The sequence below is a fragment of the Heloderma suspectum genome, chromosome 5 (genome assembly GCF_057233095.1).
Source record: "Heloderma suspectum isolate Gila_16-S chromosome 5, 16-S_ref, whole genome shotgun sequence".
Lineage (NCBI taxonomy): Eukaryota > Metazoa > Chordata > Lepidosauria > Squamata > Helodermatidae > Heloderma > Heloderma suspectum.
The window spans coordinates 157,316,467-157,337,210 of record NC_139462.1 but is presented as its reverse complement, the minus strand read 5'-3'; the positions used below and the strand labels follow the sequence as shown (position 1 = coordinate 157,337,210).

Sequence of the window (20,744 nt, the reverse complement as noted above, 5' to 3'; positions counted from 1 at the left end):
GCCCTTTGTGTGAGCAGGTAAACAAAGCAGAAGGGGGATAGCTTTCTGTGATGTCCAAACCTAAGATTATGGTTAAGTGTGTCCAAACAAACCAGGATTCATAAACTAGCTTTAAACCAGGGTTTGTATAATCCAGGGTTTGCTTATTCACATCATGGTTTATTAAGTCATAATGAGTGTCTTATTGTTATGTGCTCTGTACTGAGAGCGCAACTCCTAATGTCAAATTAGCTAATGAATTGTAATTCAGCATCTTTCCTCTTTGTTTAAATATGGTGACTTTGAGACCAGCCCTTGGACTTTGAAGTAAGATTGTTTAACCCATAACTCAAACCAAATTGTGAGAACTGAACCCATGTGAAAAGACGGGACAGAATCATTGTGATTATGTTGAAAATGTAAAGTTCTTCAGACAAGAAACAACTCTTCATCGCAAAGCTGAACGTTGCACAACAACTGTGACCTGATGGTAGCCTAGGGAAATAATCAACATAAGCTTCCTGTATTCTGAAATGACCACGACTTGTTTGGAAGGAACATGAGCCATATGGGCTTTCTCAGAGACTCTTCTGTTTGTGAATATGTCTCCCTTCCCAAATAAATGCTATTTGAGCTTTGGTTTTTACCATATGGGTCTCAAACCATAACTGTGCAGGCCAGTTAAGGGCAACCAGGCACAATAGCATGCCACAAGTCTTAGTCTTCCTTCAGACAGTTGAAGAGGATGTCTAGCGCAGTGGCAAGGATTTATGTTTAAATAATTTAAAACGTAGCATGGAATAGGGGAAGGCAGCCTTCTCCAACCTGGTGCCCTCCAGATGTTTTGGACTTCATCAAGCCCAACCAGAATGGCGATTGGTAGGAGTTGTAGTCCAAAACATCTGGAGGACATCAGTTTGGGAAAGGGTGGGATAAGCAGTAAATGGAGAGCCCCTTTTGGATTGGGTAAAATAATCCTCACAGAAGTTCAGCTGTCAACGTTGAATTTTGGAGAGGTGACTTCAGTTTCTGTTTGGATTGCAAAGGTCTTTGACTCCAGTCAGTTAAAATTTCCAGTTTACACTCCAGATCAGTATTGCTTAGATTCATGTCACTTGTATTTTGGCCATCCTTGTGTGAATTCAGAGTGGAGTACAGTGGGATATCTCTTTTCATCGCAATAACAAGTAGTATGGGGTGGGAGAGAACCCAGCAAGGATCTTAACCCAGATCTCCCCAGTGATTATAAGGCACATGGTCAGGAGGCAAGAGTGGTTATATAGCTATATAAGATTAAAGCATACAATAATCTAGTAGTTCTCCCCAAAAAGAAATTGAGATATTTCCTGTGAGTAATAGCAGATGATGATGTGTTCACTAGTAATTCCCCTGGGAAGCTTTACTTAATTAATCCTATTAGGATTCTAATCCTATTAGAAAGTGTGTTCTACACTTGTCACTGGTCCTATTCAGGCATTTTTTTAAATTGTGGGGGAATAACACATGGCAGGGGCATGGGGCTGGATGTGCCAGCCCTCGCCGCAATGTCCCTGTTGCTGCTGGCTTGACCATCCAGCATTGAGTGGGAAGGTCTGATGGGGGATTCCTTGAACATTTGGCTGAACATGCTTAGAATCCTCCACATCATCAAGATTCCCAGTCACAGGGAGGAGTTTAAGCACATTCAGCTGATCATAGAATCATAGAGTAGTAGAGTTGGAAGGGGCCTATAAGACCATCGAGTCCAATCCCCCCCCCCAAGTGATCACACTTAGAAACACCCTCCCCCTTCAGACCTTTCCGTTTGATGCAGGAAGGTCGGGGGTTGAGGTGGTACTCACGTGGCCCTACTCTCCCTCCAGGTGTTATTCCCCCAATCTTTCAAGCAGGGATGGAACACCCCCAGCCAGCAGGCCAAGTACAGCCCATGGGGGTCCCCATCCAGCCTGCCAGCTTCTTCCCCTGCCCTTTCTCCCAGCAGGGTAAAGCTCTTATCTCTAATCAGCAGTTCATTGGAGACTGGACCTTTTCCCTGCCGAGCACTCCCTTTCTCAGTGCTCAGTGGCTAAAAGCTCTCATCACCAATCAGCTGCTGATTGGGTTTAGGCTTAGGAAGGAAGCTGCTGAGTGATTCAGACCTGCTTACTTCTGAGTTGACATGCCAAGGCTTGCTCTGCTTACTTCTGGGTAGATATGCTGCTCATGCTTATTTCTGAGTAGACACACATAGCTTGTCCCGCTTCCTTGTGAGTAGGCATAAAATGGTTAAGAATAACCACTCTGCCTTTGTCCCTGCCCACAGATTAAATGTGGCCCCCAAGACCTTTGCCAAGTTGGAATTTGGATCTTGGGGTGAAAAAGGTTCCCCACCCTTGCTTTAAAGCAATACTTGAATAGGGCTATAGTGATATGAAATATCAGAACCACGCTGTTTGATTTCTGATCTTTACCCCGCATCACTTGTATTTGCTATACACATGCCATAAGAAAGTCACTTTACATATTCAGTATGGCTGTATTGCATGAGGAGCCTTAGGGTAAACCTCATGAAATTATACCTTGCACTCAGTGCTGAAGAAAAGGACAACACAATAAAAATGTAACGTTTGCCTCCTTATTTGTGTTACAGATTCATTATGTAGGTTTTTCTTTATGTCAGCAGCTTTCTGAAGACCTCCCCAAATATTTTATTACAGTTTCCAGAACCCAGTCTCTCCTCGTTCACAAAAAAGAAAAGGAAAGAGAGGGAAAGACCACTTGGGATAGACAAAGAGTGGGATTTAACAGCCGAGTTTGGTTTCCTTGTGGAGATATTCTCTTGCACCTGAGGGTAGATTACAGACGTTGACTTAAAAGCAGGTGTGAAAAATATATCAGCATTTTTGTGGGAATTCTGGTAGAATTTAGTGTCAAAACACTGTTCTGTTTGAGTGTTCTACTAGAATTGCCCCCGCCTCCCAAGAAAGTAAAGAAAAGAAAGCTGGACTCCAAAGCATTGCATTTTTTCCTGTGAAGATGGAACTGAATCCTGGAGGATGGTGCTCAGAGAGTAGTGGCCAACCTTTTTGGCAAATGTACAAGTTAAGTTCAAAGTATCAAATAATGTCCTTCTAGGATATAAGCAGACCATAGGTGCTTTGGTGTGGCTTTGGTTCTATCCCTTTGAACAAGGGAGCAGGCAACAGGCAAGGATACGGGCACAACTCTGTGCTATACCTGGCCTGCAAGCTCTCCAGGAGAGCCACAAACTTGTGTCAATGACAGAGCCCAGTGATGGGGACAAATTCAGAACTGGGGGAGTTTATATTCTGAACTCCTCCAGTTCACATAGCTTTACCTCAATACTATCTGTGCCCAGACCCTTCAAAAATCAGACCTGGCTTGTATTGAGGTTCACCTCTGCTTCCCCCTTCCCTCCAACATGGTGGAACAGCAATAGAAGGATCCTCTGGAATGCCTCCTTCCATCTCTGGCATGTAGCACACTGCAAGGGCAGAATCTAGAGAACTATGTTTCCTAGGGTCCCTGGAACGCTGCTGCTGAAATATCATAGGTGTCAGGGAGAGAGGGGTTCCAAACCCCCACAAAAGCCTCCAGAGAAACCTTGCTATTGCCCTGTCAAAGCCTGAGGAAAGGGTGTAAGGCAGGGTGGGCAACATGTGGTCCTTCAGATGTTGTGGCCTACAACTTCCATCAGCCCAAGCCAGCGTAGCCAATGGTGAGGCATGATGGGAGCTGTATGCCAAAACATCTGGAGGACTACGAGTTGCTCATCCCTGGTGTAGGGGTTCACAAGGGACTGGGGAGTTGTCTGCCTTATATTCTTATTGTTGATTGTTTAAAATTGTTTAGATATATGTGTTTGCGTGTGTGCTGTCTGTTTATACGTTTGAATGTAAATGGCTTTTATACTATACATAATGTATTTTTAAGGTTTTTAATCTTTGTAAACTGCCCAGAGAGCTTTGACTATTAGGCGGTATAGAAATGAAATGAATGAAATTAATTGGGGGATGTTGGAGTTGTAGGACTTTTTTTTCTGTCTAAATATGCATAGGATTGCACCCTTAGTTGATGAATTATATGTGTTTCCGCTGACTCACGTATCACTTAAATCTACATAAACATGCACACTTTCTTTTGATTTTAGTCTAGATGATACACACGGATGTCCCAGCACGCATCATCATAGAAGAGGCACTCCCCATTCTCTTTCACACAGGAGGGGATGACTGTTCTGAGATGGCACTCGCCATCTGCACTTTTTATAAGTATTTGAGTTAAAAAGAATTCAGCATCATTTACAATCTGCTCTTTGGGGACATCTTTTCAGTTGATCAAAATGTTTTAATGCAATTATTCTAACCTCTGAATTGACTTAAGTGTCGCAGCCCTAATTATTACATGGGAATTTGGCCACATAAAACTGAACATGTGGTATGCAAATATTTTATCTCAGCCATTCTTTAGAAGAGAATAGATGTGAATTAGCCTTGCTGGCTAATGGTGCGATAACTTGGGACCGTTGCACTGACCTGATCTCCTCTGATCTTGGAAGCTCAGCAGGGTCAGCCCTGGTTAGTACTTGGATGGGAGACCGCTTGGGAATCAGGCTTCCTGCATTGAGCAGGGGGGTGGACTGGATGGTCTTGTAGGCCCCTTCCAACATTTGACACACATACTGTTTTGGGGAGAAATGTGATATATTCATTGGTCTGTCATCCTGGCTAGCTACTTCCTTTTCAGGAGCAATGAAATGCTTTTTTAATTTTCAGTGTTTCCTTTTTAGAATGCACAGGTTTAGTTGCACTGGCTGAAATTTTGTTTAGGAGTGCAGGACTCTTACCCCAGATATGTTCCAGGTGCTTCCTGAGGGACATGTGTGTGAGTGTGTTCTAGCAAAGAGGCTGTGTCTTTCAACACTTGCTTTATTTGTCTTAGCCTGTCCTATTTCCTGTTTGCTAGGGAGTCCTAGAAGAGCAGCTTGTTCTGAATGGTGACAATGCCTACAATGCACACTTTGGGGAAAGTATGGCTTCCCTGGGGGATGTTGATGATGATGGATTCCCAGGTCAGTATGTTTTCTTTTGCATGTGGGCTCAGTTCTTTCTTGCCCTAGCAAGATAGATAGACAGACAGACAGATGATATAATAGTTATATATAATAGAGTTACCATAATTTATGTGGGCATTTTTACCCTGCTCTTCAGCCAAATAGGCTCCCAGAGCAGCTTCGAAATATAAGTAATAAGAGGGTCCCTGCTCTCAGGCTTACAGTTTAAAAGGCATGGAAAAATTGATGAGGAAAAAAAAAGGAAAAATTGATGAGGAGGGCAGAGGAAAACAAGTAAACTCGGGCACCAGTTTTTAAAGTTACGTAGCAGTTCTTATAATGACCAGCTTAAATGGAAACAGTTCAGGGAGAGAAAGAGCCAAATGGAACTGGTCTTGCAGTTAATGGAGTGACCCTGTTTCCCATCAGTTCCTCTGCTTCAGCTGGTGGAATATAATAATTTAAGGTAGAGAAGGATGCATAATGTTTTCTATCATTTTCCAGCAGGGCTGTCAAATGATTACAGAAATTTAGTGGATTAATTCATCTGAATTAATTTAATTTAATTTTAAATTTAAATTTTCATATTGCCAAAACTTTCAATGGAAGTACCTCTTTGAGATACTGAAGAAAGTGTGAGACGTCTCAGTTTAGGATGCATTGCATCTACCCTCTCAAATAGGAGAACATTATTCAAGTAGTAAGTTCAGCAGTAAACTGTTTCTCTTCCCTAAAGTAAACTACTTTTGTTCACGCTGGGATTTCCACACATAATGAGATGAAGCACTTTACTGTTGAAATTATTGGTAGAGGCAACCATTGCTAATGCAACCTTCATAAACAAAAGCCGCTTACCGTTCGAAGGAAAGGCCGTTTTAAACATTTGTATGCTCTGGATTACAGGAACTCACCAGAATCAAATGGTCTTTAAGAAAAACCCCATTTACCTCTGAGATTTACAGATTCCGTTAAAATTTGCCCTCACTGATTAAAGTTAACTCCTGCTAGATAATCAACTAAAACTAGTGGATTAATCTGTTGATTAAAGGTCACAGCTCTAATTTTAATTTTAAACAATTTAAAAATTTTAAACAATTCTAATTCTAATTTCTAATTAAAATTCTAATTTTAAACAAATTTGGAATGTGTTGATGCAGATTTGGAATGTGTTGATGTGTTCTCCTGCTCATGGCTAGTGCTATTTGCAGAACCCAAGCACATGTTTCTTGTTAGAAGAAATGTAAATATTTTACTCATTTTATTTGTTTATTACATTTCTATACAGCCCCATAGCTGAAGCTCTCTGGGCGGTTTGCAAAAGTTGAAACACTAAAATACAATATATAGAGTTTAAAAGCCATTTACATAAAAGCACACAGACAATATACACAGACAACATATAACTAAAAACAACTTTGAACTAAAAACAGTTTAACAAAAAATCCAGCAACACAGCTTAACACAGCTTAAAAACAACACAGCTTAAAAACAGTATACAAGAGTCAGCAAAAGGAACAAGAGTTCTAAAAAGGGACGGCCTGCCGGAATAATAGAATCTTTAGTTCCTGCTTAAAGACCTCCAATGAAGTCAGCAGGTGCATTTCAACTGGCAGGTCATTTCCCCACTGAGGGGCGGCAAAGGAAAAGGTCCTCTTGCGCATGGCTTCCAATCTCACATTAGGCAGCTGCAGCAGATAGCCCTCAGAGGACCTGAGGTGGCAGACTGGGTCATAGGGGAAAGATACCTCTTGGGTTATAACATTTTTAACATCAGCGGCTCATTAAATGAAGCAACTTTTTCTAAGTCGGGCAGCTTTCATGTTTTTGATGGATGATTGGTTGTGGCAAGAGTGTACTTTATAACTGAAAGGGACAGAAAGCGGTGAGATGTATTTCCCATTGACATTGTCTTGCTTAACTAGATGTCGCCATTGGTGCTCCTAAAGAGGATGACTATGTAGGAGCGGTCTATATCTACCACGGATACATTGGTGGCATCGTACCTCAATATTCTATGGTAAGTGCTGGATGCTTGACCCTCTGGGGCTTGTAGGAATGTGCCAGAATATATCAGCAAAGTTGGGGCAGATCAAATGTCAGTGAGTGGCCATTCTGTGGGGTGGAATACTTCCATGCTTTTATGCTGAACAAGGCATAACGTGGATTCCTTTTGTTTACTCACATAAAGCATAGTCACTTGCTCAAGGTGTTTTTGCTCAGACATTTGCCATTAGCATTGTCAGCACATGATACATCTACAGATCCATGGCCACCTAGTACCATCTCAGGGTAATAATCCCAAACATGAGACACAATATGCCATGTACAGCAGTTTCTGGGGAGCAAAGCAAAAGAGTTTATTGTATCTTAGCAATTTGCCATTATACACAGTTACAGGGGGGGAGAAGATCATTATACAATTTAAAACTCTACTAATAGACCCTCAAAAATTGAATAATTTTCCTTACAGCCTTTAAAAAGAACATTTGTTTACTTTGGTTGTTATCTGGTTTTGAGCCTCTGTTTCAGCTTTCTTTGGGATCTTTGAATTATTAAGACGTTTTCCTGAGGCAAATGTTAGATAGGCCTATGGTATTTGGAATTTAAGTCTGAACTGGCCTGCCTCATTTATGCAGTGATTATATTCCTTCATATATGGTGGGGGCTTGTAGCTCTGTCTCTTTTGCTCCTATTGTTTTTATCATTTTATCTGTGGTGGGCAAATTCTAGAAGAAATAATAGACCTTAGCATAAAGTTGCTGGGAAGCATGGGTGGGAGGGTGCTGTTGCACTCGTGTCCTGCTTGTGGGTTTCTTGTCGACAACTGGTTGGCCACTGTGTGAACAGAATGCTGGGCTAGATGGACCCTTGGTCTGAGCCAAGATTAGCTATTTAGTTCAGGCAGCAGATTAGGAGAAGTAGTGGATTGTGTCCCCCCCTCATCTGTAAACTGCTGTCAGGCTTCCCCTCCACTGCCAACAGCAACCTATAGGCCCATCTGGCCCCTTGATATTGGCTGGCTGCACCTGACCAACCAAAAAAGCAAGGTCCTGGGTGTATCTACTTAACGGCTGCTGCCTAGGAACACCACAGCTTCACTCTGAGGAAGGATGAGAGTTGGCCCTGGCATTCTGGAGTGAGTTGGCCCTGAATTGCCTGTAGGCGTGCCCACATAACTGCTCCTTTGCCATGGTGGGAATAATTGTTTAAAAAGGAGGAGGAATATGCAGCAAGACGCAGTCACAGCTGCTGGTTGGTGTACCATATGAGAAGGCGGCAAGGGCAGGGTGGTGGTAGCGAGTGGGCGGCAGGAGGGTGGCATTTCTTGGTCTGCCTCAGGCGGCAAAGTGTCTTGATCTAGCCCTGTCTTCATTTGCGACCTCATGCAAATCCTCAGCTTGGCCTTTGGACTTACTTTTGATACATGGCACACTGTAACTTGCATGAATTGAAATCCTACTTCCAGCGAAGTTGGTTCCATCCAGATTCATCAAGTAGTTTCGAAATGGGTTTAAATCTCTAGTTGTAGATCTGCTCTTAAAAACAAACACACAAAAACATTCTCATGGATCAGGAGAGCAGCTTTAGGTTTTGCTGTCCAAACCTGCACAACAGAATAGAATTAGGCAGCGTGTGTCAAAGAACTTGGAACAACTTTCCAAGGTCTGCTTCCATTAGGTAGAATAAGAAAAGCAACAAATCCTGCTTAAAAGTGCTCCACTCAGTGTAATCCGCAAGTCACTTACAACAGTTCTTTCCATTGGCTTCAGTACTGCTGTATCGGCTTGGATTTAAAAGTGTCCTAGAACTGTACATTTGAAGGGAACCTGAGGTTTACCCAGTCATGCCTCCTGTAATAAGTCTAGATCCATCAGTACATATACACTAGCTTACTTAAGCCTTTTGTCCCAGTCTGGACAGTGGTGATGTTTTGCTGATTAGAGGGGTGGGGGGAAGATCAGGCTTGTTTATTCATCCTTCAGCTGTTTAAAATTCTGATCTAAATATTTTGTTTTGTTGCTGGGTGGGAGTCTATTCAGGATGCTAAGTCAGAGATTTAGTGGTTGCATTTGAGATTCTTAGAGCAGGCTGTAGATGATTAGTTCTGCTGTTTGCTGACTGTTTTAGAATGCATTAACTTCTTTTTTTTAAAGAACGCAAACGAAATCTCTTTTTATGATTTTTTATATGTGATAATTTGTGGTGTATGAAGGACTTTTTCTGTACCAACGGAAAGGATGGAGGATGGCTGAACTGATTCAAATGCATAATGACATTTCGGTTGAGGATGTCCAGATTTGGATAGATAAATGTTATTTATTTCTTTTTACATATTTGAGGCAGTACAGAAGTTGCATAAGGAGACAGCTTAATATTAGCAAACAGTAAAGCTGAGTGCTGTCTCTTACCAGATTAGTCTTCAGTTTTTGTGATCTTCTTCAGGATATGCTCCTGCCAGCTATTTTCCCATTGCTTTTCCTTGGTCCCTCGCTCTCTCTGTTTGAGGCTGCTAACAGTTGTGTTTTAATACTGTGTCTTGTTTACATGGAACAGGAGTGAAGGTCAGCCATTGATTTGACTCATGAATTCACCAACCAGTTTCAGAAGTTAAATTTGTAGTGTCTGTCTACCTAGCCTCCATTTGAACCAGTAACCTTGGGGTGAAAGGCTTTGTGTTCTATTACTATAACTCTGAACCATCCAGATGCTATGCATTAAAGCACGTGTGCGTGCACACACACACACACACACACACACCCTGTGTGAGAAGAAAGGGCTATTTGTTTACAGATATATTTTTCCCCCATTCATGTTTTAATTGCTGATATTCACCTCTGCAACAGCAGGATCTTGGGTACAGCTGATGAAGAAGCACCTTAATTGACTCACAGATCAGGGTGTATGCTAAATAAATACCAAGTTTGGTTTCAGGGCCTTTGATTTTGTTAACAGCTCTCAAAGCTGTGTAGCATTATGCATCAACCTTTAAACCCTAATAGTCTGCAGATGTCTGTGGAATATGTAGCCCTGGTTTGCCACCCTAACAGGGACCCCCCACAAAAGCCTAGCCGCATTCTCTTGTGTAAATGTAATTTGAGGAGTTCAGCTGCTTTCAGTTGCCTTAGTATTATCAGTTCCAAAACTGGGGAAGTTTTCCTCCTTACTTTTTAAGAGAGTGGGTTTAAGAGCTCATTCCTTTCCTTTTTGTTTGAATTTTTCCGTTTCGAATTAATTTCTTATCTGACCATTGGCCACTATTACCATTTTTTATATTTCTTGTTCCAGTCCGTTAAGATCATGTTTGCCTGGGAGCTTTGGACGTTGCCAGTTGCTTTATCACTAAAGCGAAAGCATGTAGGACATTGTATCGCCTTCTTCAAAACGGTGGCATCATGTTCTGTGCAATGTTCTCCAGCATGGGCTGGGCTAATGGGTCTGAATGATTCGCTTCACACATTGAGTAGACTAGTAGAGGATCAGCACAGTTGACCATCTGCCTTATGGTTATTGGACCAACAGTGTTGGTAGGGGCTGGAGACTTACTGACTCACCACTGGGCAGACATTTGTTCTGTGCTCTGATTTAAAATCTTATTAATAGCACTTACATGTATTGCCCCCAAAGAAGGAGCTTCTATATATGGTTGTTTTCTCAATATAACAGTAACCTAAACTGACACTGGAAGAGTTTCAGATTATAATTTTGTGAACCATCCAAAGAGCTTTGGTTATTGGGCAGTATAAAAATGTAATTAATTAATTAATTAATTTTGGGTAGTGGTAAAGTATGAGTCACTGTTACCCAATTTGTGAGTGACTGGGAAGAGAGGTGAAACATCTTATACACACATGCACACACACACACGTGTGTGTGTAATTCCTTAGTCAACAGTGAGACGTGGATGAATAGTGTGCCTCCACAAACATCAAAGCCCCCACAATCCCATTCCATCAAAATCAGTGGGAGACTTGTCAATGAATCCAGTTAAGCACATGCAATTTAAACATTAACTTTTCTTGGTTATGTTGATTCCAGTTCTGTGTTGTCTATATTACAGAGGATATCTGGAAAACAGCTAAGCCCAAGATTGCAGATGTTTGGCCAGTCCATTTCTGGAGGAGTTGATATGGATGGAAATGGTTATCCAGGTAGGTGTGTAATACTGACAGTGATAATGTAAACAAATAGATAAAATGAAATGGAAGATTGTACAAATTGCTAAGTAAAGGTCCAAGTTTGTGTACATCTCCATTTTCCTTTTGTTTTCGTTAAAAAAAAGATGAGCCTGCTTCAGACTGTGTTTATTTATTTTTTGGTAGTTGGACTAAGTTGCTTGAGTTTACAACAGATCTGACTGAATATGCTTTCCCCCTTACTTAAGTAAGTTATCTGTTAGGAATGATAAAAAAGGAAACTCAACTGATGTGAACTTAAAAGGATGACTAAAAATGGTACCTCTGAAAAACATGAAATTGGTTTCAGATTGTCCCCACTGACAATTCCTAGGAACAAATTTTGAGAAATACAGAAGAAGTAGATATTACAAGTAGTTTAGATGGTGGTTAGGTTTGCTTTGATAAAGGTGAACTTAGTTACCTAATCATGCTTTAGTTTACATTTATTCCCTTTGTAAGTATGGGCCAAGCCAAGGTGCATGTTCTCATATGGGGGAAAAAAAATCCCAAATATGAAAATGTGCAAGAAGATGACAGTGGAATGTATTGAATGGGATCATTCTATTTCAGGAGGAGAAATATTCACTTTTTACAACAAATATTTAATAATTTTACCAACTATAGTATGTTGTGGGTAAGAATGCTGTGCACTCACACTTGATCTTAATTCTCTAAAAGTTGCAAACTCTTGTTTTCAGATGTGACAGTTGGAGCCTTTATGTCAAACAATGTGATTCTGCTAAGGTGAGATCAATTTATTTTGTGCCCTTGAATAAGGTAAACGGGTCTCTTGTAATTGTTGCTGTTCCTACAGTTAGTTTGGAAATGGTAGATTGCTACCAGGCTTTGTATAAGCAGCCATTTATTTATTTATTGTGAAATTCATAAGCAACCATTTATTGAACTGGATATAGAGAGTAGTGGTGTCAATTCTTGTTTGTGCCATAGCCAAGAAGTAATACTAGCAGTTCCATGTTGATGCAACTGATGCAATATGATCACAATTCCTCATGAAGTGGTATGGGAATGAGACCATGAACACACCCAATTAGCTCTGGTGTTATACGGCTCCTAGGGTGTTGATGGGCTAAATCCATCATTATAGAAGTGGGGTTCTGCTGATGCAGTGGGAGTTTTCCTTCCCCTACAGTCCTCCACATGACCCCCAAATCTGCTCTAGAGGCTCTCCTAACCCCCCAGACTAGATCTGGGGGGCATGCGGAGTGCTGCAGGCAGTAGGGGGAGTTTGATCTGTGAATAGTGTCCATTCCGCTAGTGAAAGGACACTGTTGGCCGCAACTAGGGATGTCACAAGGGATTAAAATAAATTTGGATTTCTCTGAATCCAACCTGCGGATTCTGCAGCCAACTGGCTTTTTCCAAGTCACACGGATTTGTGGACTGCTTTTAACTTTTGGGGGGATTTGTGCAAATGTGCCTTTGTGCCAACGCGCATTAGCACAAAGGAAATGAAATTCTCATACATCCCTTAAAAAAAATCTGATTCCATCAGTGAGTGGATAATGGAACAAAAGGCGTCTGACAGTCTGGGAAACGCAGACGGAATGAATGTAATAAAATCTGTACATCCCTAGCTACCACCTTGTGGCTCCTAGTGCTACCAATCAAAAGATACTGTGCATCTCTTCCATCTTTCCCTCCTTAACAGATTTTCTGTGGTAAGAAAAAAAGACAGAAGAAGTGGTGAGAAAACCTGGGAGGGTTACAGATGGAAAACATTGACATCTGGAACCCCTGTAAAATTCTGTGAATGTGGCATGGTGATTGCACAATAAAACCCTCAATTTGAGAGTCTCTGTATTGGCTCCTGTAAGAGAGGCCTTCCATGAACTAGTGCTATAGTGGTATCTACTGGAATTATATGTACTGGAGCTATGACATCATAACTCCCCATGTTTATACCTCTAGCCAATGGAGAAACAGTGCTGCTAATGCTATTTCATTGATTATCTATTTGACCTCTTTAAGAACACCATAGTATTCAGTGGAACATGCTCAACACTACAGACATTTTTCATTTAGATCCATCACAGTCATTCAGCTTGTTATAAATAGTATTGCAATGGTGGAGAAGCGCAACAAGTTATCAAAGAAAGTGGTATACCCAGTGTGTTCTCTTTTCGTAATGTTAAGGGAGATGCATTTGTAACTGTTGGAGATCATATGATTTTTCTTAGTTAAATTGATAGTTTATGACAGCAAAACTAGGGAAGGCAGGAACTGTTTTTTGTTTTTGTTTTAACTGTGGTCTGCTGAGGAGGCTTGCGAGAGAGGCGGTGTATAGATGATCTGATTAGAGGAAGCAGCTGGAGTAACATGGCTATAAAATGAACAAAGAAATTTGATAGTGAATTGTGGAAAAATGTGAAGCTCTTTTTTTTTCTCCTGGCAATTTTAAAGGGCTGCTCATTATTGTATCGGAACTGATCAATGGACAACATACTGAAACTACAATTAAGGGCATCCTCAATCCAATTAGGCATCAATTTGTACATATTTTGTGGTTTCCATTTTCTGGACACCTTTGTATTGTAAACAGATTTCACGCTATTTCAGGTAGATTAAAATGGTGAGCTGTACTGTTTACCTGTGTTGCGGGTAGTATTTCAAGGCATGAAGATGGTATGGAGGAAGTAGATAGGGAGGCATTTTTCTCTGTCTTTCATAATACTAGAACCCGGGGGCATCCCATGAAGCTGATTGGTAGGAGATTCAGGACAGATAAAAGGAAGGGCTTCTTCACATAGCGCATTGTCAAACTATGGAATTCACTTCCACAAGATGTAATGATGGCCACCAATTTGGATGGCTTTAAAAGGGGGTTGGACAAATTCCTGGAAGAGATGGCTATCGATGGCTACTAGTCTTGATGCTATATGCTACCTCCAGTATGAGAGGCAGTGTGCCTATGTACACCAGTTGCTGTGGAACATGGGCGGGAGGGTGCTGTTGCATTCATGTCCTGCTTGTGGGTTTCCCATGGGCAGCTGGTTGGCCACTGTGTGAACAGAATGCTGGACTAGATGTACCTTGGTCTGATCCAGCAGGGCTCTTTTTATGCTCTTATGAAGATTAAGCCATCTTCAAATATTTGAAGGCCTGTCTCATAGATGATGGAGCAGATTTCTTTGCTGTTGCTCCAAGGGGTAGAACTTGAACCAATGGGTTCAAATGTCAAGACAAAGGATTTAGACTAAGCATTGGGAGGGACCTTCTGACAGCAGTGGAGCAGACTGCCTTGGAAGGTGGTAGACTCTCCTTTTAAGCAGAAGCTGGATGGCCACCTTGCAGGGGTAATGTAGTTGGGGATTTCCTGCATCAGTAGACTAGATGACCCTTGAGGCCCCTTCCTGTTCTACGATTGCCCACTCCACGATCTTCCTCTGCTTGCCTAGCTGTAATAGCTAAAAATGAAACCTCTATGTGAGGAAGCAATATACCTCTGATTACTAAGTGCTGAAGATAAAAAGAAAGGATGGCTATCACTGTCATGCCCTGCTTGTGGGCTACTCAGAGGGATCTGGCGAACTACTGTATTAGATGCTGTAATGCCTGAACTATTGTTCTCCTCCACCCCATTCATCCTCCAGCTTGTACCCCTTTCATGGCCATCAAGATAGCTGGCAGGGCTATTGTCCCAGCAGTGCAGTGAGCTGAAAGGCTTCATACTTTCTGGTCCTGTAGGGCATGAGAGAGCCAGGATAGCTTGCCAGACATGGGTTGCATTGTGTCTTCGCAACCAAGTGGGGAGGCAGACCTGCCTTTGCTCTCTCCATGCCGCCTTGAGAGAAAGGCCAGAACTTAGGGGCTTTCCTACACGAGGTGTTTATCATACACTCATCATTCCCTACTCACAGTTGTTTAAGGATTCTTTAGACAATGTTGTGACCCTCCAGTTTCACTTCTGTGTCTATTGAGCAGTTTTGGAGAGTTTTTTTTAGAGCAGGGATAATGAGGCATTTAACTGTGAAAGCAAAAGGAATGGCTTTTTTCACATGTGTATTTGCACTATTCCACTATACCACAGTGCCACCTAGAGGTTATGCAGTGGAAAAGCAGGACAGGAAATGCTTTGTATGTAGTGCTTGGATCTCATGAAGCCAAAAATAGATACAGCGGATTAACAGCCAATTAACTGCCTTGTGTAGGAAAGCTCTAGGAAGCTGCCTTATACCAGGTCAGATTGTTTGTCCATCTAGCCAAGTACAGACTGTTCTGACTGGCAGCAGCCCTCCTTGGTCTCCAGCACTGTGTCTTTTCCATCGCCGGCTACCTGATCCTTTGAACTGGAGATGCCAGTGATTGAGCCTGGGACGTTCTACATGCAAAGCATCTGCTCTGTATCACTAAGCCGTGTTCCCTCCCCGTCCCCAGAGAGAGCTGCAGGGGCTGCTGCTTCAGCACTCTGCTTCTTGCACCCAGTTCTCCCTCCCCGTCCTTCCCAGCCAGGACACATGGCGTACGGAAATGGTGGTGGATCCAAACAGGGTTTGAATGGCTGGCTTGCCATGTTGAGCCCAGGAGGGCATGTTACAGGGCTCTTGCCTCTCCTGAGATGCTTCCTTCAGTCTGTTACAACCCACAGTGAGCAGTTGCCATTTTGACATGTCATGATCAAACATGGCCAGCGTGGATCTCGGTGCACTGCCACTCTAGGAAGAGTCAAAAGGAACAAAATCAAGCTTGCTTAGACATCTAGGCTGTATCCATTTCTGTATATGATGCTGCATTTCTATGAAAAGTAGACCGGGGAGGCTTTGCAGGTTCCCGCAGCAACCTGAACCCACCCACCACATCAGCCTCTGTTTGTTTCTTAGAGATCAGTGCATTACAAGCTAAGCATGTGGTGTGGCTGATGAGTTGCAGCTACTGCCTGTCAGGGAGTGTGCTGCCTGTGCTATTTGGATTAAGATTAAGGTAAAGTAGGAGAGCCTTCCCTACCCACACCCCGTACCCCACAGATAAGTTTCTGTAAAGTTTCTTTTCCCAAAGCAACATGCATCCCGCCAAGTGACATTAAAAGCTTTTTTGGGAAGCTGCTATAATCTGAGGGATTGATGGGGATTGTCACTCTGTGTGTGTGTGTGTGTGTGTGTGTATGCTCATCCTAGGTTGATGTGTGCAACTTTACCCTGGTAGTACATGGGTCAAGAAGTAACCTAAAAAAATTGTAACACCACATATCCCCTTTCTTACTTGCTTGCAGACATGGAGCCACTTCATGCAGTCACATTGCATGTGGGTTAGAGAGATGCCAGATACCACCTGTCAGGAACGCCCTAGCGGCCTCTTTCAGTACACTCCAATAGCCAACTCAAGACACAGACAAAAGGATTCTTTTCAAGGCTTTAATCCTTTTACAACTTAATGACTCTTTCAGATGCTAATCACCAGCGACTAAGCAATGAACAGCAGAGTAGCCTATGCTCCGGGTAGGCAGTTGGTCCCCATTTGAAGGAGAATCACTTGAAAACCCTGAACTTATGGGCTAGGGAGAGATCCTCCCTCTTTCCCTTGGGTCCATGGGACGCGACCGTTGCTTGAACGCCAGACAGGCGCTACGCCTCCTTTCCGTGCCCTCCATCACTCGTCGCTCCCTGTGTCTGCGTAGAGCATCTAGCAAGCCCCCCTCCTGCACTCTCTCACTGCCAGGGTCACTATCTATCTCAGGAATGCCGGCAGGAGGAATCTCTGCCAGCTTCTGTGCCTGTGAGGGATGAGCTGGCTCCTCTCTCATGGATTGCTGATCCTCCTCAGAATCAGAACTGCTCTGGGGATCTATCGGCTCAGTTTCCACCCTGACATCGCCCCAGATTGTCTACCGTGTCCTGGTGGCACAGCACGAAGCTGTGTGCATGATTCCTGCTGTCCTGGAGTTGTGGTTTTACATGGTGTAAAATGAACACTGTGGAGAGATTGGATAGAGATAAGATGTTATCCTTCTCTCTTAGTACTAAATCAGGCATCAAGCTGCTGGCTAGCTGCAGGTTCCAGCCAGCCATTCCCACCAAGCAGGGCATCCCACTCTTTTCTCACAGCTCCCTGGGTTTACAGTTTTCTTTTCCAACTGTCACTCAATAGTCCATGGCTACTGACCATGCTCAGTCTTCACTGGTTGAGGGGTTCTTTTTGTCCCCTTAGCCTTTAAAGAAAGATTTGTTTTTTGCATGTCTGCAAACCTCGGAGTTCCCTCAAACATGTGGATTCCTCCCCATTGTTTTTCCATGGCCACATTTTGGCTCTGTTACGATCAGCATGCACCACCTCAGTTCAACATTAGAGGGAATGAGATGGCCCTTAATTAAGAAAAAGCTTCTACGGAGTTTTAAATTCTATTTTCTGGGATATTTTCAAGGAAACGCAGGTACAGTATCTATAGGGGATGCTTTAAGTAAGGGACACCTGACATAGGATCTTGGTTTGGACTAAATTAACGGGGGTGACTTCTGTTCCTGGGTGGGTAGAGGGTACTGTATTGTCCAGTCTGCAATTTTCTGACCCCCCCCCCACAAGTTGATTAGGCTTTATATGTGTCAGGATTGATTCTGAGCATATGGAGATAGTTTGCAGTTCAGATTCAGAAGGGGAACAGTCAGAACTGGGGGAGGCAGCTTTCTGAGCGAGTTCAGATATGGATAGGCGTGCTTCTCAGGATGCTAACACCCAGATGGCTGGGCCTGAAGCCCCCACCTCCTCTGTGAGAACCCAGAAGGAGGAGGAGGTGGAGGAGGAGGAGAGTGTGGGGTGTGACCTGAGGGATGCTAGACTGTGGCACAGAGCGAAGCGGGAAAAGTTAGAGGCGGAGCTCAAGACGGTCGACCCAGTTTGCGATGCGTGAGGGTCGACGTAGGGGAGCATCACTGGAAGGGAGGGGCATCCCTCCCTAAGTTATTCTAGCCAGCAAGTCCGTGTTCAAACTGCTGGCAACATCGTAGCTCCCATTTGGATGCCCTCTTGTCATTCCTTTGTAGCCGGAGAGTCTTCGAGGATTTGCATCTGTAATGAACCTCTTGACAGTGAATTAAAGGCATGAGACTGAAGCCTCTCTTCTTGTGTGTGTGCATGAGGAAGGAGGGGGCCAAGGCAACGTGACAATATGTATGGAGCAAATGTGCTTGGTATGAGATGGTTTGTACAGAACCTAAAGCATACAGATTGATTTGATATGGAAGTGGATATCGACTTCTGCCATTTTTATTCCTGCTCCCTGGACTGATGCAGATACTTTGAGGAAATCTGGATGCTGTGGCCCAGGCTCTGCCTTACGAGTACTTCTCAATGCATGAATAGGCTCTTTAATTCCATAACCAATCCGCAAGCATTCTGTGGTTGCAAAGTCACGTGGCAGAGAAAACCAATTCACTGACTGCTTCTTCAACTTGAAATTGCCATAGCAACCAGGCAGGGCCTAGGTTGCAGAAATGCAAAGCTTTAATTCATAACACGCAAGAGGGGAAGAGGCAAACAATCAAAGGAATGCTGTAAGTCTAAGTTCACGGCAGTAGGAATTAGCTAGGCATGTCCCCTGTTGACATGGGTGCATAATATGTTTATTGCATCTCACAACCTGGTAGGAAATAAGTTGGGTTGATTTTTTTCTGTAGGTTCTTTCCCCTATTAGGTGGGGTGGATTTTGCTGAGGGGAGGGGTCACACCTCAAGGGTCAAGAAGACAGAGCCGCAGCTGTTTCCTGAGGAGGCTCTCCCCAACTTGTCATCTTTTGCCCTCCACCTGGAAAGCAAGGCTTCTCTGGCAGTCCATGAAAGAGCTGAGTGAGGGGGAAGAAGGGTGAGGGGGGCGGAGAGGAAGGGAATCAGAAGAGAATTGGAGGCCCTTAAGTCCTCACAAGCAAAGCAGCTGGTTGGTCTTTCCTCTCCTTCCTGAAGTCCACTCTTGGCGAGCAGTGCATTGTCTTGGCCTATTCTTTCAGCTTCCTGATGCCAGAAAATATTATGGCTCACTCAGATGGGCAGCTACCTCCTAAGGCTTTGAGGGAGAAGGTGGCCCTGGAGGAGATCAGCAGGGGAGCCCCATGGTGTTCAGTGCACTCCCCTCCACCATCACAAGATAGACCCCTTTGCTTCTCCTGGGGCAATGTGGATGAAGGACTCTGTAGAAGGTCTACAAAAAATTGTGTCCTGTGTGACTGAGCCATCACAGATGAAACCAACCCTTTCCAGTCACATTGCCTCGACTCCAATGCTTTTCAAGGGAACAAGTTCACGCATTTGTCCACAAATTGTCAAGTGGGGGCTGCCCTGAGAGCAAAAGGGAGGTACACTCTGGTGTCTGCCATGAGTCCCAGGGAGGCTGTACCTCCAGCCTCCCAGGGATAATGTCACGGCAAGGGGGAAACTAACCTGGCCCCCTCCAACAGCCAGAGAAAGAGCAGCCTTGGGGGCTTGCGCCCTCTCCAACAGCCAGAGAGAACACTCAGCTTCAACTGTCTGTTGCCCTGGGACTGCAAGAGCAAGGGAAGGACACTCTGGCTCCATCCATCGGCCAAAGGAACAAGAGCCACCAATGCAAGAACACCAGCAAGGGGAAACCAGCCAGGAACCAATGGAACCAATTACCTAGGGAGGCGGTGGGCTCTCCCACATGGGAGGCATTCAAGATGAGGCTGGACAGCCATCTGTCAGGGATGCTCTGACTTGGATTACTGCATTGAAAAGGGGGTTGGATTCAGTCGTCTTATAGGGCCCCTTCCAAGCCTACTATGATTCTGTGAGGTCTGAATTGGACATAAACACCTGTGCTTGGTGAACCACTAGTTTCTGGCCTTGCAGAACTCCCTCCTCTACCTCTTCCCATCCTTCCTTCTATTCCCCTTCCCTTTTTGTCCTGTCTTTTTAGTTTGGAAGCCTGATGGTAAGGCTCACCTCTCGCTTTTTATTGACATGAGCCACTTTATCCATGTGAACACGAGAAAAATAGAGTGATATGTAACTACCCCCCCCCCATACACCTCATCTACAAGTATTTTTGGACTTCCGTTTCCTTTTCCTTTTTTTTTAAGGCAATTGCTGTTTTGCCATCCCATCTTAACCTGGGGCTAAAAAGAAGTGAAGGCACGAACGTCAGGGAACGACTGTGTCTTGTTGTGGATGGTCAAGCCTTGCGGGTGCTGAGTGAAGGTTTTGGAGGGCCGGCTGGACGCATGAGGAAGGAAAGGAGGTGGCAAGAGGTGGTGGTAGCTATTCAGGAGCAGGTGGTGGTTTTCTGGGAAGCAGGCAGCAGGCAGCAAAGGCAGAGCCGAGGTCAAAGGTAGGCTAGGTGCATATCCTCTGTTCCATTTGGAAAGTCTTGTGCAGACTGACTGTCCCTAGAGTTCTACTCTGCCTTGCTTCTGATTGTTTATAGAGAACTTCTGTAACTAACTTTGAAACTGGCATATACACACTTTGCTCTTGCCATAGTTTTCTATTCCTTACATTTGTTTGTGCCACACCCCCCCCCCCCGCTTTCCCAGTAATATGCCTATACAGTCTGCTCATCCAGGCCCCATATAAAAG

General features: G+C 43.7%; 1 protein-coding gene across 9 annotated transcripts in view; it reads left to right on the top strand.

The window, feature by feature from the left end:
- ITGA9 (integrin subunit alpha 9) overlaps window positions 1–20,744 on the top strand; it is a 331,280-nt gene that overhangs the window by 69,080 nt on the left and 241,456 nt on the right. For all 9 annotated transcript variants that reach the window (XR_014792283.1, XR_014792284.1, XM_084857953.1 and 6 more), the window contains 4 exons: window positions 4,945–5,050; window positions 6,955–7,049; window positions 11,091–11,181; window positions 11,907–11,952. Coding sequence is in view for 7 of the 9 variants with exons in the window: in XM_084857953.1 (XP_084714079.1) it covers window positions 4,945–5,050; window positions 6,955–7,049; window positions 11,091–11,181; window positions 11,907–11,952 (338 nt within the window). In the remaining 2 variants the exon portion in view is untranslated. The remainder of the gene's footprint in view (window positions 1–4,944; window positions 5,051–6,954; window positions 7,050–11,090; window positions 11,182–11,906; window positions 11,953–20,744) is intronic.